Consider the following 23,654-nt stretch of genomic DNA (forward strand, 5'->3'; position numbering starts at 1 on the left):
TTAGGGTTAAATATTTTATTTTATAATAAGCCTTACACCAGGATCACTAAACATTTTGTGTATCACCCAAATAAGTTACATTCATTCTGAGCTTTCATGCAGTTTTAAAAAAAGTTAAATTTCTCAAAAAATAATTTTCAAGTGAGCTGTAATAAACTCTGCATAACCAAGCCAGAACTCTTTCACATCAAGTAAATATTCCAGTTTTCCCTCCTGCTTTGACAGTGCAGAGCAATTACAAAAGCCCCTCCAAATTTGCACTAATTAAATGGAGACTCACTGAAATTACCGAGACTTTCTGAATACCTTGCGTAACAGCAGTAACGCGTCAAAGTATGAGCGAGACCACTGAGCTGAGTTGCAAGAAGTGATGTTTTGCCTGAGGAGAATACTAAAGTATCTTAAATGAAAACCTTGTTGCAAAGGGACCGACCACCACTGATGAGCATGCAGAACACAAAGGAGGGGCAGCAAACCTCACATTCACAAGCTTAACCACAACTTTTAAGGGGACACAGCATTTATGCAGTCTTCTACTATTTCAAAAAGGTAGTGATATATATCAGTCCTCCTAGCAATGTCAAGGGCCGTTTCATCCAAGTTGTTTTTCAGGTCTGGTTTCACGTAGCGATTCATCAGCAAGAGTTCAAGGGTTTCTCTACTGTTTTTGTTTCCTGCAGCAATATGCAACGGTGTCAGCAAGCCATTTGTCTGCGCGTTGATGTCTGCACCCTGCTGAAGTAAGAACGCGGCCATTTTGGTATTGTTCCACTTACAGGCGCTGTGCAGAGGCGTCCAGCCGTCCACTGTCTGCGCGTGAACGTCTGCCCCTTGGGCAACCAATTCATGTGCAATGTCCAAGTGCCCGCTGTAGGCAGCTCGGTGGAGAGGAGTGTACTCATCTTCATCACGAGCATTAACTGGAGCCAGCTTTTCGGAAAGGAGCCTCTTCACTGTACTCAGCTAAATAGGAAACAGGTAATTTAATACAAAACTGCAAACAAGATGTATGGCTTTTACTGTTCTGAAGTTTTATGGAAAAGCAATTTCTGTCAGTCTCAGAAAGGCTTAAGTGCAACAAGAAATTTTAAAACAAAACCAGTTACTGTTACTGGGGTGGGATTTTTTTGTGGTTTTTTTTGTTTTGGGTCGGTTTTTTTGTTTTGTTTTTAAAGAGATACAACATGAGCATTAGTTGCAATGCCTTAGGAGTACCTTTACCTTACACCTTCTCCCCATTCACTGTGAAGACGTAAGTACCTCCACAGGACTGTAGATGGAGCTTGTGCGTGTAAGAAAGGCAACTAATGAAAATAAATGTACATGAGGGTGTAATAAGCTACGTGGTCATCTCTCCCTCACTTTCAAGAATAAAAAGCTTTTTTTCCCCCCCCCCCATAAAAAGATAGGAAAACAGTCACCCATTATCTGCACATGGAGCTTTTGAGAAGACAAAGTTTCAGACGCACCCTCTTCCACCCCAGTTAAAAGGCTACCTTGCCATGAAGAAAGAGCCTGGCATGCTTTCAGTCTATCGAAGTTTAAGAAGAGTGCTGTTACTTTAACTTTGAACTACAGTCAAAGCTTTTGTTCTGAAAGCTAATGGATCCAGACATATTTTAGTGTGTGGGCTACAAAAGGGAGATGTTTTACATACAGTGGCTTGCAAAACCGGATCAAAATAGTTCAGAGAGAGAAAGGAAAGCGTAGGTAAATTTTTGTTTGTGGATGAAACTGTAGATATCTCCTCAAAATAACACTCTTTGTCAGTGATATGTATGAACAGAATAAATGCCTTACCCGATTGTTTTCAGCTGCCCAGAGTAGCAATTTCTCTGGATTTTTTTCCATTTTTTTTTCTTGCATTTCGTACCATTCCTCACTTCTTTCTTGTTCATCATCGTCATCATCAGACTGTCCTGACCAGCAGCTCTGAGTTCCTACAGGAATCAAATGCCTGTGCGTCTCCAGCAGTTCAAGTTGGTTAAAATTCTCCATAAAGTCTTCGAACTGCTCGCTGTCATCATCTTCTTCATCGATTTGTTTGTCTTTACTCATTTTCAGTTAGCATCTGTCAGTAGCAGATATACAACGATATTTATAATAACTTTTACTGTTATCTGTGCACTAATTGCCAATAAAAACACCCGATGGATGACGCAGACATCAGCAGCGCCACGAACAGCAAAACTCGAGAGCAAACTCAACGTTCCTCCGCTAAATCGGGCTTTGCCAGCTCTGCCAGAATCCCCAGTTAATACCCATGCAAGAAAAACACTGCCTTGTCTAGGAACGGCAGCACCCTCAGACCCGCAGAGCCAGACTGAGCGGGTGTTTTGTAGGGCGCACTCGAAACACCACACACTTCATAAACAAAAGATTTGGAGAAAATACTGGACTTTAAAGCAGTGTTTCTGCCCCCTCCCCCCCCGGCGCTCCTCGCTGCCCTCCCTTTCCCCTCAGGCCCCGAGCGAGGGCCGGGCGGGCCCGGCCCGGCCAGGGAGCACCGGCCTCGCTCCCCTCCGCGGGGGCCACACCACCGCGGGAGGGCCTCAACGCCCACCCCGGCGCCGCCGGCGCCCAGCAGGAGCCCGCCCCCGAGGCTGGGGCCGGCAGCACCCCCAGCACCCCCCGCTTCCCCGGCCCCGCCCGCAGGCAGCCGGGCTCGCTGCCGGCGGCCGGCCCCAGCACACGCCGTCCCTCCGGTCTCCCATCCGCGCTCGCCGCCCGCCCGACCCCGCTTAGCTTCGCTCGCGACCCGCCGCACGCGCGAACGCACCTGCTGCCGCCACCAACGGAGCGCTCCGGGGGCGGGGCCGCCCGCCGGGGCGGGGCCGGCCGCCCACCCGCCCGCCCAAGGAGTCCTTCCGGCCCGCGCCCGCCAGCGGACGTGACGCCAGCGGTTGCCGGGATCGGCCCCCGGCTGACCAACCGCGGCGGTCCCGCGGGAGAGGCGGTGAGCGAGCGCGCGCGCTTTGAGCGGGCGGCTCTCGCGAGAGCGGCGCGTGGGGCGCGGCGGCGGGCCCCGCCCTTCTCGGCGCCATGGAAACGCTGCGCGGTGGCGGGCGGTCGCGCTAGGCCGCGAGGTGAGGGCCGCCCCGGGCTCCGGGCGTCAGCTTCTACTTAGCCGCGGGCCCCCGGTGGAGGATTCCGGCTTCCCCCGCCGCCCTCCGTTCTGCGCAGGGCAGCGCCCCGGTGCGCTTCGTGCGCTGGCTGCTGCCCCGCGCTCCTGAGGGGGAGCGGGCCGGTTGCTGCCGCCGTTACCGTGCGCCGATGCTGAACCCGATAGCGGTCGTGCTCGTCCCGGGGGCCCGGTGCCGCCGTGCCCATCCGCCCTGCCTCCTGCCCAGTCGCGTTTTGCGGCCGTTCCCGTGAAGCTGCACGTTCCTTCCACGCCTCCGGCTGGCCTTGCCGGGGAGGGGGGCGTGAGGAGCGGCGCTCCGTTCCCGCGCGGGCGGTGTGAGAGGGCTGGCGACGCCCCACGGGGTGGCCCTGCGGCTTGTGCAGTAGTCAGTGGTTAAACCAAACACGGATCTTCCCTTATCCTGAGGTTTTTTGCAAGCAATAATCGCCAGTAGAAGACTGGGTAACTGATCGTTCAGCTCACTGTGCCCTTCATTCTAATTCATTTCTATTTTTGTCTCTCAGGCTTTACGTAGCACCTATGACGACAGAAGCTGAGTTCCTGACCTGACTTACTAAGCTGTGTCCAGAGCCTTTTTGTGAGGAGCCTTGGCACGAAGATGAGTACCATCAACTCACAGTAAGCTCCTGTTGTCTGCAGCTCCGTGCAGTTCTGTCGTATCAGATAGCAAGTCTTTTGTGTGTTTGGAATGAGTTGAGAAAAACTCGGATCATCTTTTGTGTTTTCCCTCAGGTCCTTATGATCGTTGTACTTGCTTTCATATAGATGTAGATTACCAGTGCAAAGAGAGAAATGGAATGTTTGTTCACCAAGTCTTTTGAAAGGCAGAAAACATACAAAGGATTCTTTAGTTTTTCATTAGATACTTCAGAGAGATGGTTGCAGCCCTTTACTAGAGTAGGCTGATTGGGATAACCAAATCTGCAAACTGATTGGTTTGGTGAAGTGCTATTTGCAATGAAAGTAGTGAACTGTTTTGAGAATGTTACAGGAATGATATTTAGATAGAGTTTTATAACAAATCTCCTCTGTATTTAATGACTTTGGACAGAACAGCTTACCTTAATAAAGTCTGTGTTGAAATTCTTAAGTATTTTGCTCTCTAACGCAAGTTTTCCTGTCTTATTCAGGGATGATGAAGATACCTTTAAAATACTTATTGCTACTGATATTCATCTTGGCTATTTGGAGAAGGATCCAGTGCGTGGAAATGATACATTTGTAACTCTTAATGAAATTCTGGACCATGCTCAAAAAAATGAAGTAAGTACTGCTTTTTGGAAAGCGAAGGAGTGAGACTGTGGAAAATACGTTCCAACCTGCCAGAAGCTATAAAGCTTAGTCCTGGTGCAATCTTTAGTAATATCAAATTAAATGACTGAACTAAACTATTTATTGCAACCAGTTACATTTCTGTTTTAGTAAAAGGAATGTCTATTCCTTTGTGAGAGCACTCATAAATTATGACCCTGGTTGCATTAACGGTGTTTTCAGATTGCCTGCACCAGTTCCAGTGGTATTTAGAGAGGATTTGTCACTGCAAGAAGGGAAAATAATTGGGGAAAGTGAGGGGTAATGATAGAAAGTCTTCAGACAACTCAGAAAGTAGGAAAAAAAGTTAGAAACTTTTAAAGTGTTGTTTCTGGTTTTAAGGATTGAATGTTTCTAAGTCAAATTATTTGTAATTTTGAAGAAGATGATTTTTTTTTTCCTAACGCTTTTTCAAAAGCTAGATATATACAGAAACTGCAGCTAGTACCTTCTCAAAGTAATGTGGCGATAGCTACTGATTTCTTCCCACTTAGGTGCCACAGCAATGAAACGATGATGTGTCTCTTCATGCCTGTCAATGACAATGTTCAGGAGCCAATCTGGAGACCCTTATTAAAACACTTCACTGTTTTGTTTTTTTTTTTCAACACTATCAGTTGTTTTCTCCTGTAGCTCTTCACTAATGGGTCTTTCTGGGTTTGGTTTTGTTTTAATGAATAATTTAGTTAATGTTTGTTTCATGAGGAAATTAAATACCGTGTCTGGAACTACCAGCTCGTTTTACCTATGAGATATGAGGAGATATGTGGAACTCCTTAGAAGAAATAATTTAAACAATTTGCTTAGAAGTCTTTCAAGGGAATACAAAATGTTTTATTAAAATAATAGAGCTTTTTGTTACATACAGGTGGACTTTATTTTATTAGGTGGGGACCTTTTTCATGAAAATAAACCTTCCAGAAAAACAGTACACTCTTGTTTGGAGTCACTAAGAAAATACTGCATGGGCGATCGTCCTGTTCAGTTTGAAATTTTGAGTGATCAGGCAGTTAATTTTCATTGTAGCAAGTAAGTATGTTCCTATAAATTATGGTGTAAGGTTTGGTTTGTGTATTGGGTGAACGTGTTGTGATTTTTATGATTTATATCCTCCGTGATTGGAACCTTGAAGTTTTAGGCCTCTTTGTGTGGGACAGTTTACAGGATGACTTCACCTATCATCTTTTATAATCTAAGTCTACAGAGGAATGCACACAATTTTTTGAGAAATTTCTGAATGTGTTGTGACATTTGATACATTTATGTAATATACAGTTTCTATCCTGCAAGTACAATGCAAGTAAACCAATTTACATGAATTGCTGTGGTAAAATCAGCAGTTCTTTGTGTGTTTGCAAGGTTGCACAGCCCAGTCCACTGCTCTTGCACGTACCACACAAAGATGTTGTACAATTCTTTTCATAGGCTTGCTCTAAAAAACAGGATCTTTTTGCTACCCTGTTCCCAGTGGGAAGTGCCATTCCAGTCCATGAGTAAGAATCTTCTTACGCTGTGCAGCTTTAGCTTATTCATAGCCACTTAGTACTCATTTGTGCTGCTGTGATGATGTATTTGTGATGACGTTAATTTGAAGACAATGTTGGGAATTGTCCACAAATTCGCAGGTGTAGTTTAACTTTTTTTTTCCTCTTCTTGTTCAGGTTTCCATGGGTGAATTATCAGGATGAAAATCTCAACATTTCTATTCCAATTTTTAGTATTCATGGCAATCATGATGATCCCACGGGGGTAATTATTATCATAATTGTACTATACTGTTGTATTACAAAAATAATACTATAGAAATAGACACTTGTATAGAAATACAGTTCTTGGAGATCAGGCTAGTTTTAGTCAGTTGTTCCACTCTTCATTTAAGTATTTTGTATATCTTTTGGAATTTTGTTAATTAGTGACAAGTCAAGTGTGACATTAAAAAAGAGAATGGAAAGAAGTTAAGGGATCCATATGAACTATGTTTAAATTCCTAATTTACATAGATTTCTGTCATTGAGAACCGAATCACTTTTCATGACAAGAAATTGCAGCCTTTCAGAAAGTTTCTAAAACAAATTCTATCTGTAGAGACTGAAAGCTTTTTTCTTAAAGAAGGAGAATTTTGATACTTTGACTTCTGCATATGCAATTGATATGCATCTTAGATTTTCAAGGAAGATAATCTGATTTAATGATAAAATGCTAGTTTAAAAATCAACAACTAAAAGTAAGCAGGAAAAGGACATTTAAAAAGCAAAGCACATGTGTTGAATTAATAGGTTTGCATTTTATATTAAATAGTGTATCATGGAGATGAGTGTTTTAACAACAGAAGTTTAACTTTGGACCTACTGTGAAGTAGTTAGCTTAACTCGATAATTTTCTGGAGTAGCTTAGAGACTTTGGCTGTTTGGGGTTTTTTTTGGTTTTGTTTTTCTGAATGATTTAATGTGTAATTTCATGTTCAAATGAAGCAAGACTTGTAAGGAAAAGCGATTTGCTTCTGTACCCGTGAGTACTAAAAAAAAAAAGCTAATATATGTGGTGGGGTTTTTCAACTCCAGAAGTTACTTAAGGAGATTCTCTCTCCCTTTTGAGACTGTTTCACTTAGACTTTAAAGACTAATGTTCTGTTCAAAGTTTTTATATTTGTTTCTTAATATTTTCTACAGGCAGATGCACTGTGTGCGTTGGATATTTTAAGCTGTGCAGGATTGTTGAATCACTTTGGACGTTCAACTTCCGTGGAGAAAATAGATATTAGTCCCATTTTATTGCGTAAAGGTAGAACAAAAATTGCTCTGTATGGCTTGGGTAAGTATTAGTCTGCCAGACTAGCTAGACTGTTCATGTATTACTGAAGCTCAATAGGTCTAAATTAAGTTGGAACAAACATACAGTGCTGCAATAAACACGAAGGTCTGAGTAATGCTAAATTAAAGTGTATCGATTCTGTGACAGTGTCAGGTTTCTCCTCCTGCTGCGTTGTCATTGGCTGACAGTCTTTTCTTTGCTTTTTTATTTTAAAATAAATCCTTCAGTAACTTTATTTCTGTACTTTTATTGGTCTTAAATGAACCCTGCTTAAGTTAGCCATAGATAGTGCCTCTGTATCGAGTCAGGGCAATCACACTTTTAAATTCTCACTGTTGTGTATTAAGTTTAGTTCCTCCTGTTTAGGTAAAACTTAAACACTGTATGTTCAGGTGCCATTTTGGTTATATTTAAAAACATAAATTGTCTGAGCAGACACCTAATGTCTGACATGTCTGTCTGAAGTGGTTCATAAGTAACATCTGTCACAGGTAACCTCAGTTTCTTTAAAGAAACTTATGAAGAGTTTAATATTTTAAAGGTGTTCTATGGTGGGTTTTCAACTTTAGTTTGTTCCTTTCTATTTTCTCCTCCACCTTCCCCTCTACCCTCACTTCTTACTTAGAATGGTTATGTTTGACTGCTTTCTGTCTAGAGAAGTTAACTATTAAGATCTCAAATTTTTCCCCTTATTTTATGTGCAGTCATGAGTGCTTAAACACTTCTTTCCAAGTGTCGTGGTTTAACCCCCAGGACACCAAGCAACTCCTATAGCTATAAGTTAAGTTCTAGTTGGCCATGATTTCCTGTGTTTAATGAGATACTTTAAAAGCTTGCTAGATGTTCTAAGGGTTAGTAGTGAGGGTTCTAATACCACAATATAAAAGTTTTCTAAAAGCATTTGAATTTTTAATACCCAAAATCGTTACTGGGAAATACAACAACTTTCTAGTGTTGCGGCATGAAAATGTTCATGAGATGTTTCTTTGAGCTTGTGCCAGGATTATATACCCTCTTGACTTTTTCTGATTCAGAGAGCACTTGATCTTATACAAAATATGTAAACTCCATATGGGATTTTATTGAAATGCATCATGAACCTTGGATATGGACGGTTTGGGTTTTTTTTTTTTTTCCTTGTTAAAAACATCAAGGAAATAATCAGCGACAAACAGTTGAGAAGTACTGCAGGCTTTTTTCTGCTGTGTGGGAAAGCACAGACTTTGCAGAATTCATGGTTTATTTCTTGTTTTGTAGAGAATTTCAAAGTATGTTTAAGAACTCCATCTCTATTCAGTAGTATCTGTTTTTAGACTCCACCTTACAACAAAATACAGTTCTTACTTACTAACAAGAAACAAAACACCTCCTCTAATATTTTTAATTCTGCCCATAGTCAGTTGTTTGGCACAGAAAACTGGCAAGAGGTCTCAAACCAGATGTAGTTAATGAAACTGCTTTTAGCAGTTATTTAAAGGTAGATTTAATTTTAAAATGTCTTATTTTCAGAAGTCTATCTAGTAAAATAGCCAATTTATACTTTGATCTGTTCAAATTTGTAATCATGCCTCAGACTTCTTAGGTCATGAAAATGAAGATCTGATCTTGCCACAAAGTTGTGTTCTTCATGCTCTTTTTAATAGAGTTGCTAATAAAAATGCTATAAAATAAAGAGTTGGGTTACCACACAAAAATGATTTAATGTTTTGTTTTGTCCACTTCAGGAGCTATTCCAGATGAGAGGTTGTATCGTATGTTTGTCAATAAACAAGTAACCATGCTGAGACCAAAGGAAGATGAAGATAGTTGGTTTAACTTGTTTGTGATTCATCAAAATAGGTAACAGTATTGAATTATGGTGACTTTTAAACTTACTGTGTTACTTCATTAAACTGCCGTGAAAAGGATAGCTGATAAAGGAACTATGCTAGTTGGTGCTTCTTGTGAGTAGCTGGTTTCTTAAGATTTTACCAAATGAAGGCATTGTTTTACAGCTCTTCTTACAGAAAAATCGTAAAGGAAAAGAGTTGAGATAAATGAGTTAGGAATGTTGGGAAATCTCTTCCCAAACTCTTATAGTTAGGGGCGGTGGAGAGTTTGTAGTGTAATATGCATATAATTAAGTCTTGTCTGCTTGTTAGAGCTGAAAGAGCATTAAACTTCATACTGTATTTTCTATCCTTGTTTGAACCATAATTTGACAAGTACCGTATCTTCACTTGCACTGCTATACTTTACAGTTTCTCTTGAATAGAGGGCAGGTGGCATGCGTTCATTCTGCCTACACACTTCTCCCAGCAGTGGTGGTAGGAACAGGCAGAGTTCTTTTCCAAATCCTTTCTTATAATTTTTCCTGAATAGGAATGCAATCCTCATGTGCAAGTAACGGTGAGGCAGAAGTAAACAAATATAGCTCAGATAACCCTGTGTACTGATCTCTGTCCCGTAGGCTGAAGGAGCTCACTCCTCCTCCATCTCTTCTGTCTTCTGGAAAGGGATGGGGGATGGTGTGTCCCATGTCTGTTTAACTAAGTGGTTTTACTCCACCATTTAAAAAAAAAAAAAAAAAAAAAAAAAAAGAGGCCATGAGGTCCTATAAAAGCATTCATTTCTGGCTTATATCAGAAATAGTGTGGCCAGCAGGACTAGGGAAGTGATTGTCCCCCTGTACTTGGCACTGGTGGGGCTGCACCTCAAATATTGTATTCAATTTTGGGCCCCTCACTACAAGAAGGACATCGAGGTGCTGGAGCATGTCCAAAGAAGGGCAATGAAGTTGGTGGAGGGTCTAGAGCACAAGTCATCTGAGGAGCGGCTGAGGGAACTGGCGTTGTTTAGCCTGGAGAAAAGGAGACTCAGGGGAGACCTCATCGTTCTCTACAGCTACCTGAAAGGAGGTTGTAGCGAGGTGGGTGTTGGTCTCTTCTCCCAAGTAACAAGTGATGGGACGAGAGGAAACGGCCTCAAGTTGTGCCAGGGGAGGTTTAGATTGGACATGAGGAAAAATGTCTTTAGTGAAGGAGTGGTTAAACATTGGACCAGGCTGCCCAGGGAAGTGGTTGAGTCCCCATCCCTGGAGGTATTTAAAAGACGTGTAGACGTGGTGCTTAGGGACATGGTTTAGTGGTGGACTTGGCAGTGCTAGGTTAACAGTTGGACTTGATGATCTTAAAGGTCTTTTCCAACCTAAACAATTCTATGATTCTATATGGAAAAAACCCTAAAGTCTTGCAAGCCAAGTAAGAAGAAAAGGGAGATCCAAATAAAAGGAGGGGAGCAGAAAAAAACGAGCTATGTAAGTTGCCTTTTTGTTTAACCAAACACTTTAAACAATTGCATAAGGAAGAAAAGTGACGAGTACCTGATACGAAATGTACGTCAGATACTTTTGCTGGAGCTTCTGTATCACTTTAAATCACACTGATGTTTTTCTCCTCCTTCACTCCCCCCTTGCCCACCCGTGACTGTACACATTCTAATTATTTTTCTCTTTTCTTGAACAGGAGCAAACATGGGGCTACCAACTACATTCCAGAGCAGTTTTTAGATGACTTTATTAATCTTGTTGTGTGGGGTCATGAACATGAGTGCAAAATAGCTCCATCACAAAATGAACAGCAACGTTTCTATGTTTCTCAGCCAGGAAGTTCAGTGGTGACATCTCTGTCCCCTGGAGAATCTGTGAAGAAGTGTGTGATCTTTTCTTTTTGTTCTTGTTTATCCCTCGCCTTATATATCTCGTGTGTTTTGTTGAGAAAGGAAAAATACTTCTATTAAATATGAAAGGACTTGTGTTATAGTATGGATTAGCTTCACAGTGTGACATAACAAATGAAGTAGATGGAATCAGTGCCTAGAATAACTTTTGCTTTACTTAGGATTAAACTTAACATTTGAAGCAAATGGAACTTATCTAAGAGGAGTTACACCCTGATAAGTTGGAATACGAGGAACTGTGTACAACCTAAATATAATGGAACTGAAGTTTGGCAGGGCCAACCCTGAAGTACAGATCCAAGAACTTCCTATAGCTTTTAAACTTTTGTCCCTGAAAAGTAAACATGAATTTAAAACAGATCTTTATACTATACTTCTCTTAAGTTTATCTTCTATTAAGTTACCTTTCTCCTTCTAGACACATTGGTTTGCTGCATGTTAAAGGGAAAAAAATGAAAATGCAGAAGATTGCTCTAGAGACAGTGCGAACTTTCCACATGGAGGATATCGTTCTAGCTGATCATCCAGATCTTTTTAATCCTGACAATCCTAAAGTAACTCAGGCAATACAAGCATTCTGCATGGAAAAGGTAACTTGTAATGCTAACAGTATATGGATAACAGTGTATGGACAGGGAATGAGAGCTGTGACTGGTTTTGAGACTGGAAGATGAGAAATCTTGTGTCTTGCCCCATGTTATTTGAGACGGACTTAGGCAGTGTTTCCATAGGAAGCTGATTCCATGACATTCACTGCAGCCTTGGCTTCCAGGTTCCTTGACTGGAATGACCTATTAAAGTAGGCTGGAACTGCTTTGTGGGGGTCCGTATAACCCTTGTACAAAAAATCCCGCCTAACTGTGGGGCAGTGTTGGATGTGCACTTTGGAACCAGCATAAATACATGCACCTAAACCGAGAGCTGGGCTGTGCAGTGTGAAGTAGCAGAAGTAACTAAGCAGGTTTATTAATTGCTCTTGGTTCTTAGGCCTGTATAAGTCTCTTCCTGCTTTTCCCTGAAACTAGAAATTTAGCAAAGGATAATGGCTATAAAGTAAAATAGTATGAGTGATCAGTGATGTAGATACTGCTGGACTACGCTATATCTGAAAGGTAAGCCTTTCATTGTGACTTTTTTCTCATTCATTCTTACGGCTTTTGGCTAGATACTGGTACCTATGTGTGTTCAGGGATGAGAACACATCCTACAATTATTTTTGTAGTTCCCCCCTGCAGCTGGATGTATTTTAAGTTATACTTGAAGGGTTCAGGCATCTGTAAGAGAACAAAGTGGAACTGAATTTCTAATTCTGCGTCACAGGTTGAATTGATGCTGGACAATGCAGAAAGAGAACGCTTGGGAAATCCGCGCCAGCCAGAGAAGCCTCTCATAAGATTACGAGTAAGAAATTGTTGTTTTGATTGCTTTGTTTTGAAAGGTCACTGTGAAAAGTTTCAAAGCAAAGTCATGCCTTTTGTATAAACACATAATATATAAAATTTCTTGCTGTGTACAGGCAAATATAGATCGCCTTCATACCATGATTCTGTTTACCTGTGGTATAGCTAGTATTCTACGGTAAAGGATGAGATTGGTCGCAAGTGTACTTCACTGCTGGTCTGAGTAAGGGCATCAAAAGTGGCTAATTACAGAGAAGTTTTTCTTAAGTCATATTATCCAGTGTTTGTTCCTAACCTAATTTATGGAAACTTTCCTGGAGACTAGTAAATGAAACAAGTTATGAATCTGGGCTGTTATTAGCTATTCTGTTAATATTATTATTAGCTATTATTATTCATTAACTATTCTGCATAATATGGTAAAGCATTAATTTTAGGTTGACTTATTTTTTACTTTGATTTTTCCTTTGAAGGGTAACAAACTCATCTTGACTTGTATGCCTTCTCTATCTCTGTTTCATATTTAAGTTTTTCCTTTCCTCTCTTAGGTTGATTATACAGGTGGCTTCGAACCATTCAGTGTCCATCGTTTTAGCCAGAAGTACGTGGATAGGGTGGCTAACCCAAAAGACATCATACACTTTTTCAGGCATCGTGAACAAAAAGAGAAAGATGGTAATTATAAAGGAAGGAATCATTGGCTTGCCTTGGTTTTCATTCTTCTTCCTTTATTTTGTTACCCAGCACTTGCAAAGGCTCGGTGTCTACCATCTAATGTCTTATAGGAGGAGTAAAGATGCATAGTCTCATTTAAGTGTATAAATTGCACAAGTATTTCTGTTCTATTTCTGGGTTTGTCTAAAATTCTGATATTCAGCACAGCATCTTCTGACAGTTATGCATAAATAATTCCTTTTTCTTTGGCCTCAAACCTTATTGAGTTGCTTATAGTAATACATACAGCCCCACACCAGACTGAGTTACTCCATGATTCTATGATAATTACCGTGAAAGGCATTAAACATCTCACTCCTGAGACTTCTCAGAATGAGGTGGTTGGTTTTGGGCACTCTGCAGGAAAAGAAATGGGTGTTGTGCTTTTTCTCTTTGTTTTTTAATTTTATTGCTGTAGTAGTTCATTTGTTTATACCTAAAATAGTAACAGAGGGGATGGGCTTGAGAGATGTTTGTATATTTTTTTTTTTTAAAATTGAAGGTCCAAATGTACGACAGCATTTTGTTTGCCCTAATTAATCACGTGTATGAGGTGCTCTTGGCTTGTCTGTTCCAGGTATGTCTCTATTCAAGCATTTGTGCAAAACAAATAATAGCTGTTACTATTGTAGCATTTCTCACTGTGCCTAGAATTTTTAATAAATGGTTAATAGATGTTGCCCAAATACTGGATTTGTAATAGTCGCTAATGAAGATACAGCTTGCACAAGAACAGGCTGTGCTAAAGAACTTAGTATTTCACATTAGCGTATTGTAAGTACTCCAATTCCATTGACAGTTTTTACTTACACTGTCAGTTTTATAATGTTCAAAACATCAAGTTTCATGAATAAAAACTGCTTTTAGTGAGGTCTTTTTTTTAATTATGCTGTATTGATCTTGTTTTATTTTGCTTTGTTGTTTTTTTAATAGTTGTGTAATCTCATTAACCTTTTTGGAATACAAGGTAGCTACCACATCTGCCACCATGCTTCATCAATACATTTTAATTTTCCTACTTAACGTGCATCTCAGCTTCAGGAAGGGAATGTAAAAAGAATACCATGGTTCTTTGCATTGCTTTATTAGATACCCTCTAGGTGAGGTATACAGGTATATGAGGTATACACCTTCCTTAAGGGAGGTGGCTAATAAAGCAGTCAAAATTTTCACTACATGTGCACCTTATGCTATAGTTCAGTACAGGTGTTGTTAAGACTTCATGAGTTCAGAAGTTGTTGTTTCTTTTGTCATAACTGCTTATATAACAAGGCTAGCAAAACAATGTTTTGTGCTTGCATGTGGCAGATGTCTGGAAGCAGCCTGTAGTCACTTTATATGACTTTGCGTGGTATGTGGTAACCTCAGTTGATTATCCCTTTCATTCTTCTGTCATTCCTACCTTGCTGCCCGAGAATGGGGGCCAGCCTTAATGAGCTATGAACATTTTCTACTGAAAATCAGTCAGCGTGCTTTGGAGGAAAATGTCTTCTTTAGTAACAGAGTTACTTAGAAAAAAAAAAAACCCTTGTGCTTTGATGGGTCCTTTGATTTTCTTCCATTTGTGATCTTCTAGAGTTCAGTTATAATAACCTTCAGGACATAGTGTTCAGTTTATAATTCCAGACATTTGATAGTTAGAAGAACACTTCTAACCTAGCTAGAGGTGGAGTTGTCTTGTACAATTGTTGCATCCGTTATGTATACCTGTGTTTCCAGACAATAGCCTATATAGTTAGAACAAAAAACCTTTACATATAAAAGGGACCACAATTCTTAAAAGGCCTATATTAATCTTTTTTCCTATTACTGTCAGCGGGATGATAATAATTAAAAGCTGCAAACGTGGGTGACAGTGCCACTGTGCTTTTCTGTTCTAGACAGTGACCTTAATTTTGGAAAACTGGTTAGACCTGCTTCTGAGGGGATGACACTGAGGGTGGAAGACCTTGTAAAGCAGTATTTTCAGACAGCAGAGAAGGTATCTTTCTACCTCTTATGATTTTTTTTTTTAATGGAATATAATCTTTTAATCTTGTTTTGCTTTCTTGATGGAAGTAGTGTGCCCTGAAAAGACTCTGACATTCACCAGGAAGTGAATTTATTTCCTATGTAACTGTATGTGAATTCCTGTATGAAGTATATGTCTTAGGTTAACAAGTAACTGTTGTATATAGGTTGTATAGGGTATGTGAACACATGCTGGTTTGAGAACATTAGGATAACTCTTCATGTGAACTTGCAGTGTCTGCCCTGTACTAAATGATGTGTCATGTTCTTACAGGAGGAAAATGTGAGGCAGCATGCTCTGAGTGAGAAGCTACCTTAATTTACTATAGGGTCAACGTGAGACTGACTGTACCATTTACTATTACCAGCTGACTTGGAGTAACTTGTTACTTTGCAGTATATTTTTGTCCTCAGACATAGTGCAATTCCACATTATATTTAAAGCAGAGGAGGAAGGAGGAAGAAAGCCCCCCAATAGTTTGCTTTCTCCCTACCCTTTCATTAAACCTGATTTGTTTCCTTTTCCCAACACCAGTGCAGTAACGTCTCAGAGGTAAAAAATAATAATCAGTGAGTCAGATGCCCAAATGCTTGATCTAGATGATCAAGCATAAGAGGTAAAGATCCCCCAAATTATATCATCTTGCCTAACCTTAGACACATGTTAGGTGTCAGTATTAGGACAGCATAAATCATGCCCTGGAAGGGCTATTTGCCTTCTGGATATGATAGGGAACCCAGGGTGATTAGTTCAGAAGTAGGTACTTCAAATGTATGCCACCCCTAAATCCCATGAGAAAGGATAGCAGTGTCAAAGACAGGGCACTGTATTATTCTATGAAAAATGAATTTTTCTTTTAATCTCTTTTCCTCCCTTATTTTGCAAAGTTGTCCCTGTTACACCATCTTCCCAACTTGTTTGTATGTTCTTGTATAAACAGCTCAGTTACTGGTCCCTGCATTTGAGGACTGCTTCAGCAGCTCAATATCTGTAAAGACTTGAAAGAATCTGTTGATGTTCTGGGAAGGCTTGCAGTAGGGGGATAATATGTTTTAAGTTAACACTGGTAATGAAAGAAAGAGGGGCGGGGGGAAAGCGTATTGTGCCCCAAAATGATGATAGGGATCTTATACATTGTGTTAAGATAGCTTGTGCTTCAGGCTTTACTAGACACCTGATCTTGTCTGATTAGGGAAACAAAAGAGTACTTGGACCCTGAGGTGGCACAGGGCTGTAGCTGGATGTTCAAAAAATGTTAGACCGAAAATGTCTCACAAGTACAGACTCTGTTCAGTTCCAGTGTTGCTGGTAAGCTGAGGCCTGGGAGTTAAAACCACTGCTATTTGTCTCTTTAGCAAGCTTTCTGGTTTTTTTGCTTTGGAAGAAAGCTTAATTGCTGAAAGTCAACATGAACATTCTGCATCATTACAATCAGTCACTCTTTGGAGATGCTTTTTTTTTTTTTTTTTTTTTTTTTAAACTTCTTATTTTATAATAGCTGTAAAATTTATTCCTCTGCGCAGCATTATTTCAGGGGAGGTTTTATGCTTCTGATGCAACCCTCAAAACAGTTCCTAAAGGACACCTGGAAAGACTAAAAATCATTAATAAGCATATGTAATGCTTATTACTAAGAAATTATCTGTGCTGTAGTTTGCAGACAAAAGAGGCTGCTATTTAAACGTTACTGTCCATATGGGGGTTTCGTTCTCAGAATGTCTTTTCTTACTGTATTGGGAAGGAGGCTAGAGAAGAGAATGGCTGTGAAACACCACCAGTAGCATCTACTACTTTTACTCATTAGTGGCTGTAGTAATATCTTAATGTAGAATATGTTGATGAATATCATCTCACTTGATGAACATGTGAGAACTATTGCTATTTACAGAATTGTATTTCAATAGAGTAGACTTCTGCTTAATAGCTCTTAATGCTTCATAATAATAATTTGCCCTGCTCTGTAACTGCCATTTTTTAATGTTAGAATTTTACAATAAAACTAAGTAATTTAGCATCTGTAATAATTCAGGGCCTGTTTTTAATAGCTTTTTTATGTCTCTGCAAGTTGATTGTAACTTTAATTTAAAAAAGGGAGGGGAACTAGGAAAGAATACAGTTTACCTTCTCTCCTCTCTCAGCAATACATTTCAGACAAATTATTTCAGATATGACTAGCACTGTAGTTTCTTTACTGTTTATGAAACTTTTTTCTTTGAGTCTGGAAAATACTCTGTTAAGTAGGTGTAACATTCTAGTAGCAAAAGGGTTGTAACTGTATTATAACAAGTAACATGTTGCAATTATTATTGCACTTAATCTTCAGTGCATGTTACTGTTTTTGGAACCAACTTAATGTAATATTTATCTGAAACAGCAGGAATATTACTCACTTTCTTTGACGGCAGATGCTTCTTAACAAAATGTTTTCCCCAATTATAAAGAAAGTACAGCTTTCACTTCTAACTGAAAGAGGAATGGGAGAAGCAGTGCAGGAGTTTGTGGACAAAGAGGAGAAAGATGCCATAGAAGAGTTGGTGAAATTTCAACTAGAAAAAACACAGAGGTTTCTTAAGGAGCGTCGCACTGATGCAGAGGAAGAAAAAATAGATGAGGAGGTAATATTCCGTTAATGTTAATTCCTTAGATAGTAGAAAAAACAGTGCTCAAACCTGGTTTAATAGATTTGCCAGTGTGTGGAGCATGTGCAACACTTGCCTCTAGTCATTTTCTGGAATTAATAAATACGGTGATGAAGTTTCAAATACATAGTTTAAAAGCTTGTACTGAAAATGGGATTTAGGTATGCTTATACTGATTCTCACTTTATTTGCACACGCATGCATAGAAAAGATCTGTCACTCTAATATATGGAGAACTATATATATACACTGTGAGAAAGATGGTAGATATAATCTCTTCTTAGCTTTTTCATATTGGCTTAGGGAAGAGTGCAAGAACAGGGCAAGCGTAAAGGAAACTTATCCTTCAGGTGCTCTACTAGCTTCTAACTGCTTGCGGCTTAGGCTTTCCGGGAGACAAACCTGGTTTATGTGTACCTAGTAACCCTTAGTAGACTTCTCTGTCAACTTGTTGAGCTTCCACATGAGCCCATGTATTCAGTTGTAATAGTCAAGCATTGTAGGACAAGTTGTTCTGCGGCTTAACTGTGCACTGTGTAAAGAATAATTTGGTGGGGGGACGAAGGTTGCACCTACCTGTTTTTTTGCTGATTGCTTTAATTCATAAGGGGTTGAAAGAGAGCATAAACAATAGTGCCTGCAGGTTTTCTGTGCCACTTTTGGGGGGTGTGTGTGTGTGTTTGTCTTTTGGACTAATATCTTCTTTCCCCCTCACCCATCATATCTTTTTCCATACTTGACAAGTTGATCTTAGTTGTACATGTATTGCAACGTTTATCTCTTCTCAATATCGTTTTCTATCTTGCTTCTTCATCTCTACCCCTTCTTTTCCAGTTAATCATAGAATCATCATAGAATGGTTTGGTTTGGAAGGGACCTTAAAGATCATCTAGGTCCAACCCCCTTATAGGCAGGGACACCTTCCACTAGACCAGGTTGCTCAAAGCCCCATCCAACCTGGCCTTGAACACTTCCAGTGGTGTTCACAATCAAACACATCCACAACTTCTCTGGGCAACCTGTTCCAGTGCCTCACCATCCTCATAGTGAAGCATTTCTTCCTTATCTCTAATCTCAATCTACCCTCTTTCAGTTTAAAGCCATTACCCCTTATCCTATCACTACATGCCCGTGTAAAAAGTCCCTCTCCAGCTTTCTTGTAGGCCCCCTTCAGGTACTGGAAGGCTGCTATAAGGTCTCCCGGGAGTCTTCTCTTCTCCAGGCTGAACAACCCCAACTCTCTCAGCCTGTCTTTGTAGGAGAGGTGCTCCAGCCCTCTGATCATCTTCATGGCCCTCCTTTGGACCTGCTGTAACAGGTCCGTGTCCTTCTTATGTTGGGGGCGCCAGAGCTGAATGCAGTACTCCAGGTGGGGTCTCATGAGAGTGGAGTAGAGGGGCTTCTAGAATCACCTCCCTCGACCTGCTGGCCATGCTTCTTTGGATTCAGCCCAGGATACGTTTGGCTTTCTGGGCTGTGAGCACACGTTGACAGGTCATGTTGAACTTGTCATCAACCAACACCCCCAAGTCTTTCTCCTCAGGGCTGCTCTCAATGCATTCTCTGCCCAGCCTGTATTTGTGCTTGGGATTGCTCAGACCCATGTGCAGGACCTTGCACTTGGCCTTCTTGAACTTCATGAGGTTCGCACGGGCCTGCCTCTCGAGCCTGTCAAGGTCCCTCTGGATGGCATCCCTTCCTTCCAGTGTGTCGACCGCACCACACAGCTTGGTGTCATCGGCAGACTTGCTGAGGGTGCACTCGATCCCACTGTCCGTGTTGCCAGCAAAGATGTTAAACAGCGCCAGTCCCAATACCGACCCCTGAGGAAAGCCACTCATCACTGGTCTCCACTTGGACATCGAGCCATTGACTGCAACGCTTTGAGTGCGACCATCCAGCCAATTCCTTATCCACCGGGTGGTCCATCCGTCAAATCCATGTCTCTCCAATTTAGAGACAAGGATGTCGTGTGGGACAGCGTCAAATGCTTTGCACAAGTCCAGGTAGATGACGTCAGTTGCTCTTCCCTTATCCACCAATGCTGTAACCCCGTTGTAGAAGGCCACCAAACTTGTCAGGCACGATTTGCCCTTAAGTGAAGCCATATTGGCTGTCACCAGTCGCCTCCTTATTTATCACGTGCCTTACCATAGTTTCCAGGAAGAACTGCTCCATGATCTTGCCAGGCACAGAGGCAAGAATGACTCGCCTGTAGTTCCCCGCATCTTCCTTTTTTCCCTTTTTAAAAATGGGGATTGTTTCCCCTTTTCCAGTCAGTGGGAACTTCACCGGACTGCCACTTCTCAAATACAATGGATAGCAGCTTAGCAACTTCATCTGCCAGTTCCCTCAGGACCCGCGGTTGCATCTCATCAGGTCCCATGGACTTGTGCACCTTCAGGTTCCTTAGATGGTCTCAAACCTGATCTTCTCCTACAGTGGGCAGCTCTTCATTCTCCCAGAACCTGCTTTTGCCTTCTGCAACTTAGGCGGTGAGGCTTGAGCACTTGCTGGTGTTCATATTTCGCTGTCCCTTATTGTCAAATTACATATACTCTCCTTCTCTTGAACATAGTATCTCCTACTTTTCATCATGTCCCAAGCTTTTTTCTCCCCAGTGATGTAGCTCCAGTTATTAATAGAATGTGAGATTCTTAAACTGTAGGACAACATGAAAAGGCTCTAAACAAACTGTTCAGTTATTCTTGCACTCTTCTTTGCCTCTCACATGAGCTTGACTTAATAATTAAGTGATCAAGACTTCTCACTTACTGTGTTTTGATTATTGTATGAAATGAACTGTTATTTTGATGGGAACTCTTTTTTTTTTTTTTTTTTATTATTCAGGTGCGAAAATTCAGGGAGAGTAGAAAAAAGAATACCGAAGAAGAGGATGAGGAAGTTCGTGAGGTAACTCCTTTGAATTTTGAACATAGGCTGAAGAATGGAATGGTGACTTCTGCATATGAATGAAGTCACTTAGCAATACTTCAACATTGTCCTTGCCAAAAAGTGCCTGTCTGCCTAGGGAAGATTAGTAAGTCTTTTTAAAATCGTCCTTGGTATAAGAAGTGCCTAAGCTACTACTCAATTTGGCTTTTGAGATCTCTTTTCTTGTGCAAATCTGTGAACCTGAATGTTCAGTTGTTCTTGCTTTGAACTGAAGTTAGACCAGGCAGGTGACCTTCAGAGATCTGTCAGTTTAAACTATTTGCGATCCCATCACCAGTGGACGTGTGGATGGGCTGTATTGAGTGATATTACTGGAACAAATTGGTATTATTGGTAAACCTTTAGGTACTATTGTCCTCATCAGCAATCTTGATCTTAAGAGTCTTAGATCTCCCAGAAATTCATATCTAGATTGCGTATGTCTTTCCAAAGAGAATTGCCAACCACTGACAGCATTGGTGCTCCTTTGTCTTTGCAAGCTATGTGGGATGGGAATGAAATTTTGAGAAAAGTGACACCTGGGGTGAGATTCAGTTCTCCTAGTCTGAGCTATCTTCATGTGAACTAGTTGTCTTAAGCACCCACTGTCATCAATGAAGATCAAGTCAATGGAGCCCAGAGGGTGCTTCCTCGGAGCAGATGTACACAGCTGACATAGGATAACCTGAACTGTTCACCAAACTCCACTGACAATATTAACTAGCTCCATTCTGTTATCAGAGCTTAGCTAACTACTTTATATGTACACATCTAAATTAAATAGACTAAATACTGTCCCTGCTTTTTGACAGACTTCCTTGCCTTCCATAACGCTGTGGATTTGGGTCTTCTAAGCCTCAATGGTTTAGAACTATATATCACAACTAGGATTTAACACTGCTGCATTTCATCATTTAAGATTCTTTTTCCTATAGCACTTATTGTTCCATTTCAGGCAATGACCAGGGCTAGAGCCCACAGATCCGAGGATACAGTTCTTGTTGCAGCCTCCAGTGATGAAGAACTCATGGATACAGGGATGAAAGGCACTGGTGATTCAGATGATGGCCTTCCTGCAACACTGAGCCGAGGAAGCGGTCGGGCAAGAGGTAGGGCAAGAGGTGCAAGAGGACAAAATTCAGCAGCAAGAGGTTCATCTCGAAGGGGAAGAGGTAAGAAAAACTCCACATTCTTTGTACTGCAGTTACTGACTTTTTTTTCTTTAAAAGGCAACTCTCTTCTCATGCTTCCATCAAGAGGAAATTTGTTGCTTAAGGTCTCCTACTGGGAAAAAAATTATTCACAAATATTTTTGGTATCATATTACATACAGTTGACTGCCTTACAAGGCTTAAGTTGTGACTTTTTCATGGGGTGATTAAAGGAACAGTATCTTGCTTCCCAGCTATGGAAACATAGTAGACACTTAAAAGATGTATTATTGGGAAGGTCTGTGCAATGAAGTTCATGGATAAACCTTTGTTACTGCTAAAGGTAATGCATTTGATCAGTACAGAGAGGAGGTACAGATTGTCTCTATCCTAATGCAATTTGCAAGAGACTTCATTGTTTCTAGTGACTGAGAAAATGGGAAGTGTTTCCTAAGCAAAATGAATTAAATAGCTCCTTGGCTATGTGTGATTGTGCACTTTACAGTGACAGCGTTACTTCCATTATATATGTACTTCCGTTATATATAAATATAAGTAAAAAAAGAAAAGATGGGGTCTTGCAGTAATATACTCCTTTGAGTTGTCTCAGTAATATGCCCAAAGGTCTAAGAGCAGTGTTAGTTGAAACAAAGGCAGTCATCTTAGGACTGATTTGGTTAGTGCCTTTAAACTAGTTCTATGAGCATGTGCTCCAACACTGTTGTGATCCCATCAGAGCAGGGGAGTGTGTGTTAAGAGGCTGTGTCTGTGGAGCTTTGAACACTTGACCCAGAGCAGTTCTTCTGCATGTAAGGAGGGCTTTGATTCAAGGAAGAAAGTGAGGGAGCAAAGTAGGTTTTTAAGTGACTTCCCACTCAGTAATGATAGACTAAAGGGGAAAAAAAACAAACCACTGAACAGATTTGCATATTGTTTATTATCCCTACAGGAAGCACTAGCCAAGAGACAGCTACTAGCAGCAGAACCTACAAGCCTGTATCTGTGCCTGCCAAGAATATGTCTGTCATGGATGGTAGGCCTTCAGTCTGTCCGTTACACTAATCTGCTCTCTCAAATTGTAATGAAGGTGTTTGTTTAATGAAGAAGTGCCTTAATTGCCTTTATTTCTATTAGTCCGATTCAGTTGTGAGAAATTCTTTTGGTTCTAATGAAATAGAATAACTAACAGTGATGAGAGAAAGAAAAATGGAGGGGGAAAAAAAGAATAGTGATATCCCACTATCTGAGGGTAAATGAAATGTGTCAGGAACTTCTGACTAGAACTGGAAATAGAGAACATCTTACTATATGCAGTTCCTTACGGAATAAGCATAGAAGGAATGTGACTTAATAGCATCTATTTTATGCAGAATATTCCTCAGTGGATAAAAAGTTTAAACTTGACTGATGTTTACAAGGTAGTAAGCTTTAATGCAAATCCATTTAGTCTTACATTGTAGCAAGTTTTGGACATGCCAGTTTTTACTAGGGAAGAGAAACTTATCTACGATTTAAGCCACGTACGTGAGAGTAGCCCTTCCTTGCTACAGAGGACAGGCTCTGAGGAAACAACATAGGTAATCTGAGTATTAAAAAAATACTGCTCACAAATCTATACATGAATCCCACGCAAAATACCCAAAGGTAGAGTGAGTTTTAAATGAATCAGCAAATTACCTAAATTTTAAATTGGTCAGCAAATGACCTAAAATACTGCAGAGAAATTAATTTTAGCAGCAGTGTTGATGTCTAAACTGTTAGACATACAGGAATATCAATTATAGTAATATTTTTCTCTTCCTCTTAACCAAAGTTACTGAA

General features: G+C 40.6%; 2 protein-coding genes across 12 annotated transcripts in view; one reads left to right on the forward strand and one right to left on the reverse strand.

The window, feature by feature from the left end:
* On the reverse strand, positions 1–3,342 carry ANKRD49 (ankyrin repeat domain 49). Of its 5 annotated transcripts, none has more exons than XM_076328292.1 (3): positions 3,265–3,342; positions 1,801–2,071; positions 1–963 (listed from the first exon to the last, which is right to left on the reverse strand). In XM_076328292.1, exons 2-3 carry the CDS (start codon positions 2,056–2,058, stop codon positions 505–507), a joined length of 717 nt encoding a protein of 238 aa, XP_076184407.1. In that variant the 5' UTR covers positions 2,059–2,071; positions 3,265–3,342; the 3' UTR covers positions 1–504. The 5 variants fall into 5 exon arrangements, with proteins under 5 accessions (XP_076184407.1, XP_076184401.1, XP_076184402.1 ...); XM_076328286.1 differs by lacking the exon at positions 3,265–3,342 and adding an exon at positions 2,780–2,842; XM_076328287.1 differs by lacking the exon at positions 3,265–3,342 and adding an exon at positions 2,747–2,775.
* MRE11 (MRE11 double strand break repair nuclease) overlaps positions 2,936–23,654 on the forward strand; it is a 25,371-nt gene continuing 4,652 nt past the window's right edge. For 2 of the 7 annotated variants that reach the window (XM_076328279.1, XM_076328282.1), the window contains exons 1-16: positions 3,011–3,086; positions 3,649–3,763; positions 4,276–4,408; positions 5,325–5,485; positions 6,118–6,205; positions 7,126–7,267; positions 8,992–9,106; positions 10,771–10,956; positions 11,403–11,574; positions 12,305–12,385; positions 12,933–13,059; positions 14,979–15,079; positions 17,551–17,724; positions 20,599–20,661; positions 21,638–21,854; positions 22,783–22,866. In XM_076328279.1, coding sequence (XP_076184394.1) covers positions 3,744–3,763; positions 4,276–4,408; positions 5,325–5,485; positions 6,118–6,205; positions 7,126–7,267; positions 8,992–9,106; positions 10,771–10,956; positions 11,403–11,574; positions 12,305–12,385; positions 12,933–13,059; positions 14,979–15,079; positions 17,551–17,724; positions 20,599–20,661; positions 21,638–21,854; positions 22,783–22,866 — 1,864 coding nt within the window. In that variant the 5' untranslated portion in view covers positions 3,011–3,086; positions 3,649–3,743. Of the gene's footprint in view, positions 2,957–3,010; positions 3,087–3,529; positions 3,551–3,648; positions 3,764–4,275; positions 4,409–5,324; positions 5,486–6,117; positions 6,206–7,125; positions 7,268–8,991; positions 9,107–10,770; positions 10,957–11,402; positions 11,575–12,304; positions 12,386–12,932; positions 13,060–14,978; positions 15,080–17,550; positions 17,725–20,598; positions 20,662–21,637; positions 21,855–22,782; positions 22,867–23,654 lie in introns of those variants that run through there. The other 5 variants (XM_076328280.1, XM_076328281.1, XM_076328283.1 and 2 more) reach the window with 5 other exon arrangements.

This window comes from Aptenodytes patagonicus, chromosome 1 (assembly GCF_965638725.1).
Source record: "Aptenodytes patagonicus chromosome 1, bAptPat1.pri.cur, whole genome shotgun sequence".
In the NCBI taxonomy this organism is placed as follows: Eukaryota; Metazoa; Chordata; class Aves; order Sphenisciformes; family Spheniscidae; genus Aptenodytes; species Aptenodytes patagonicus.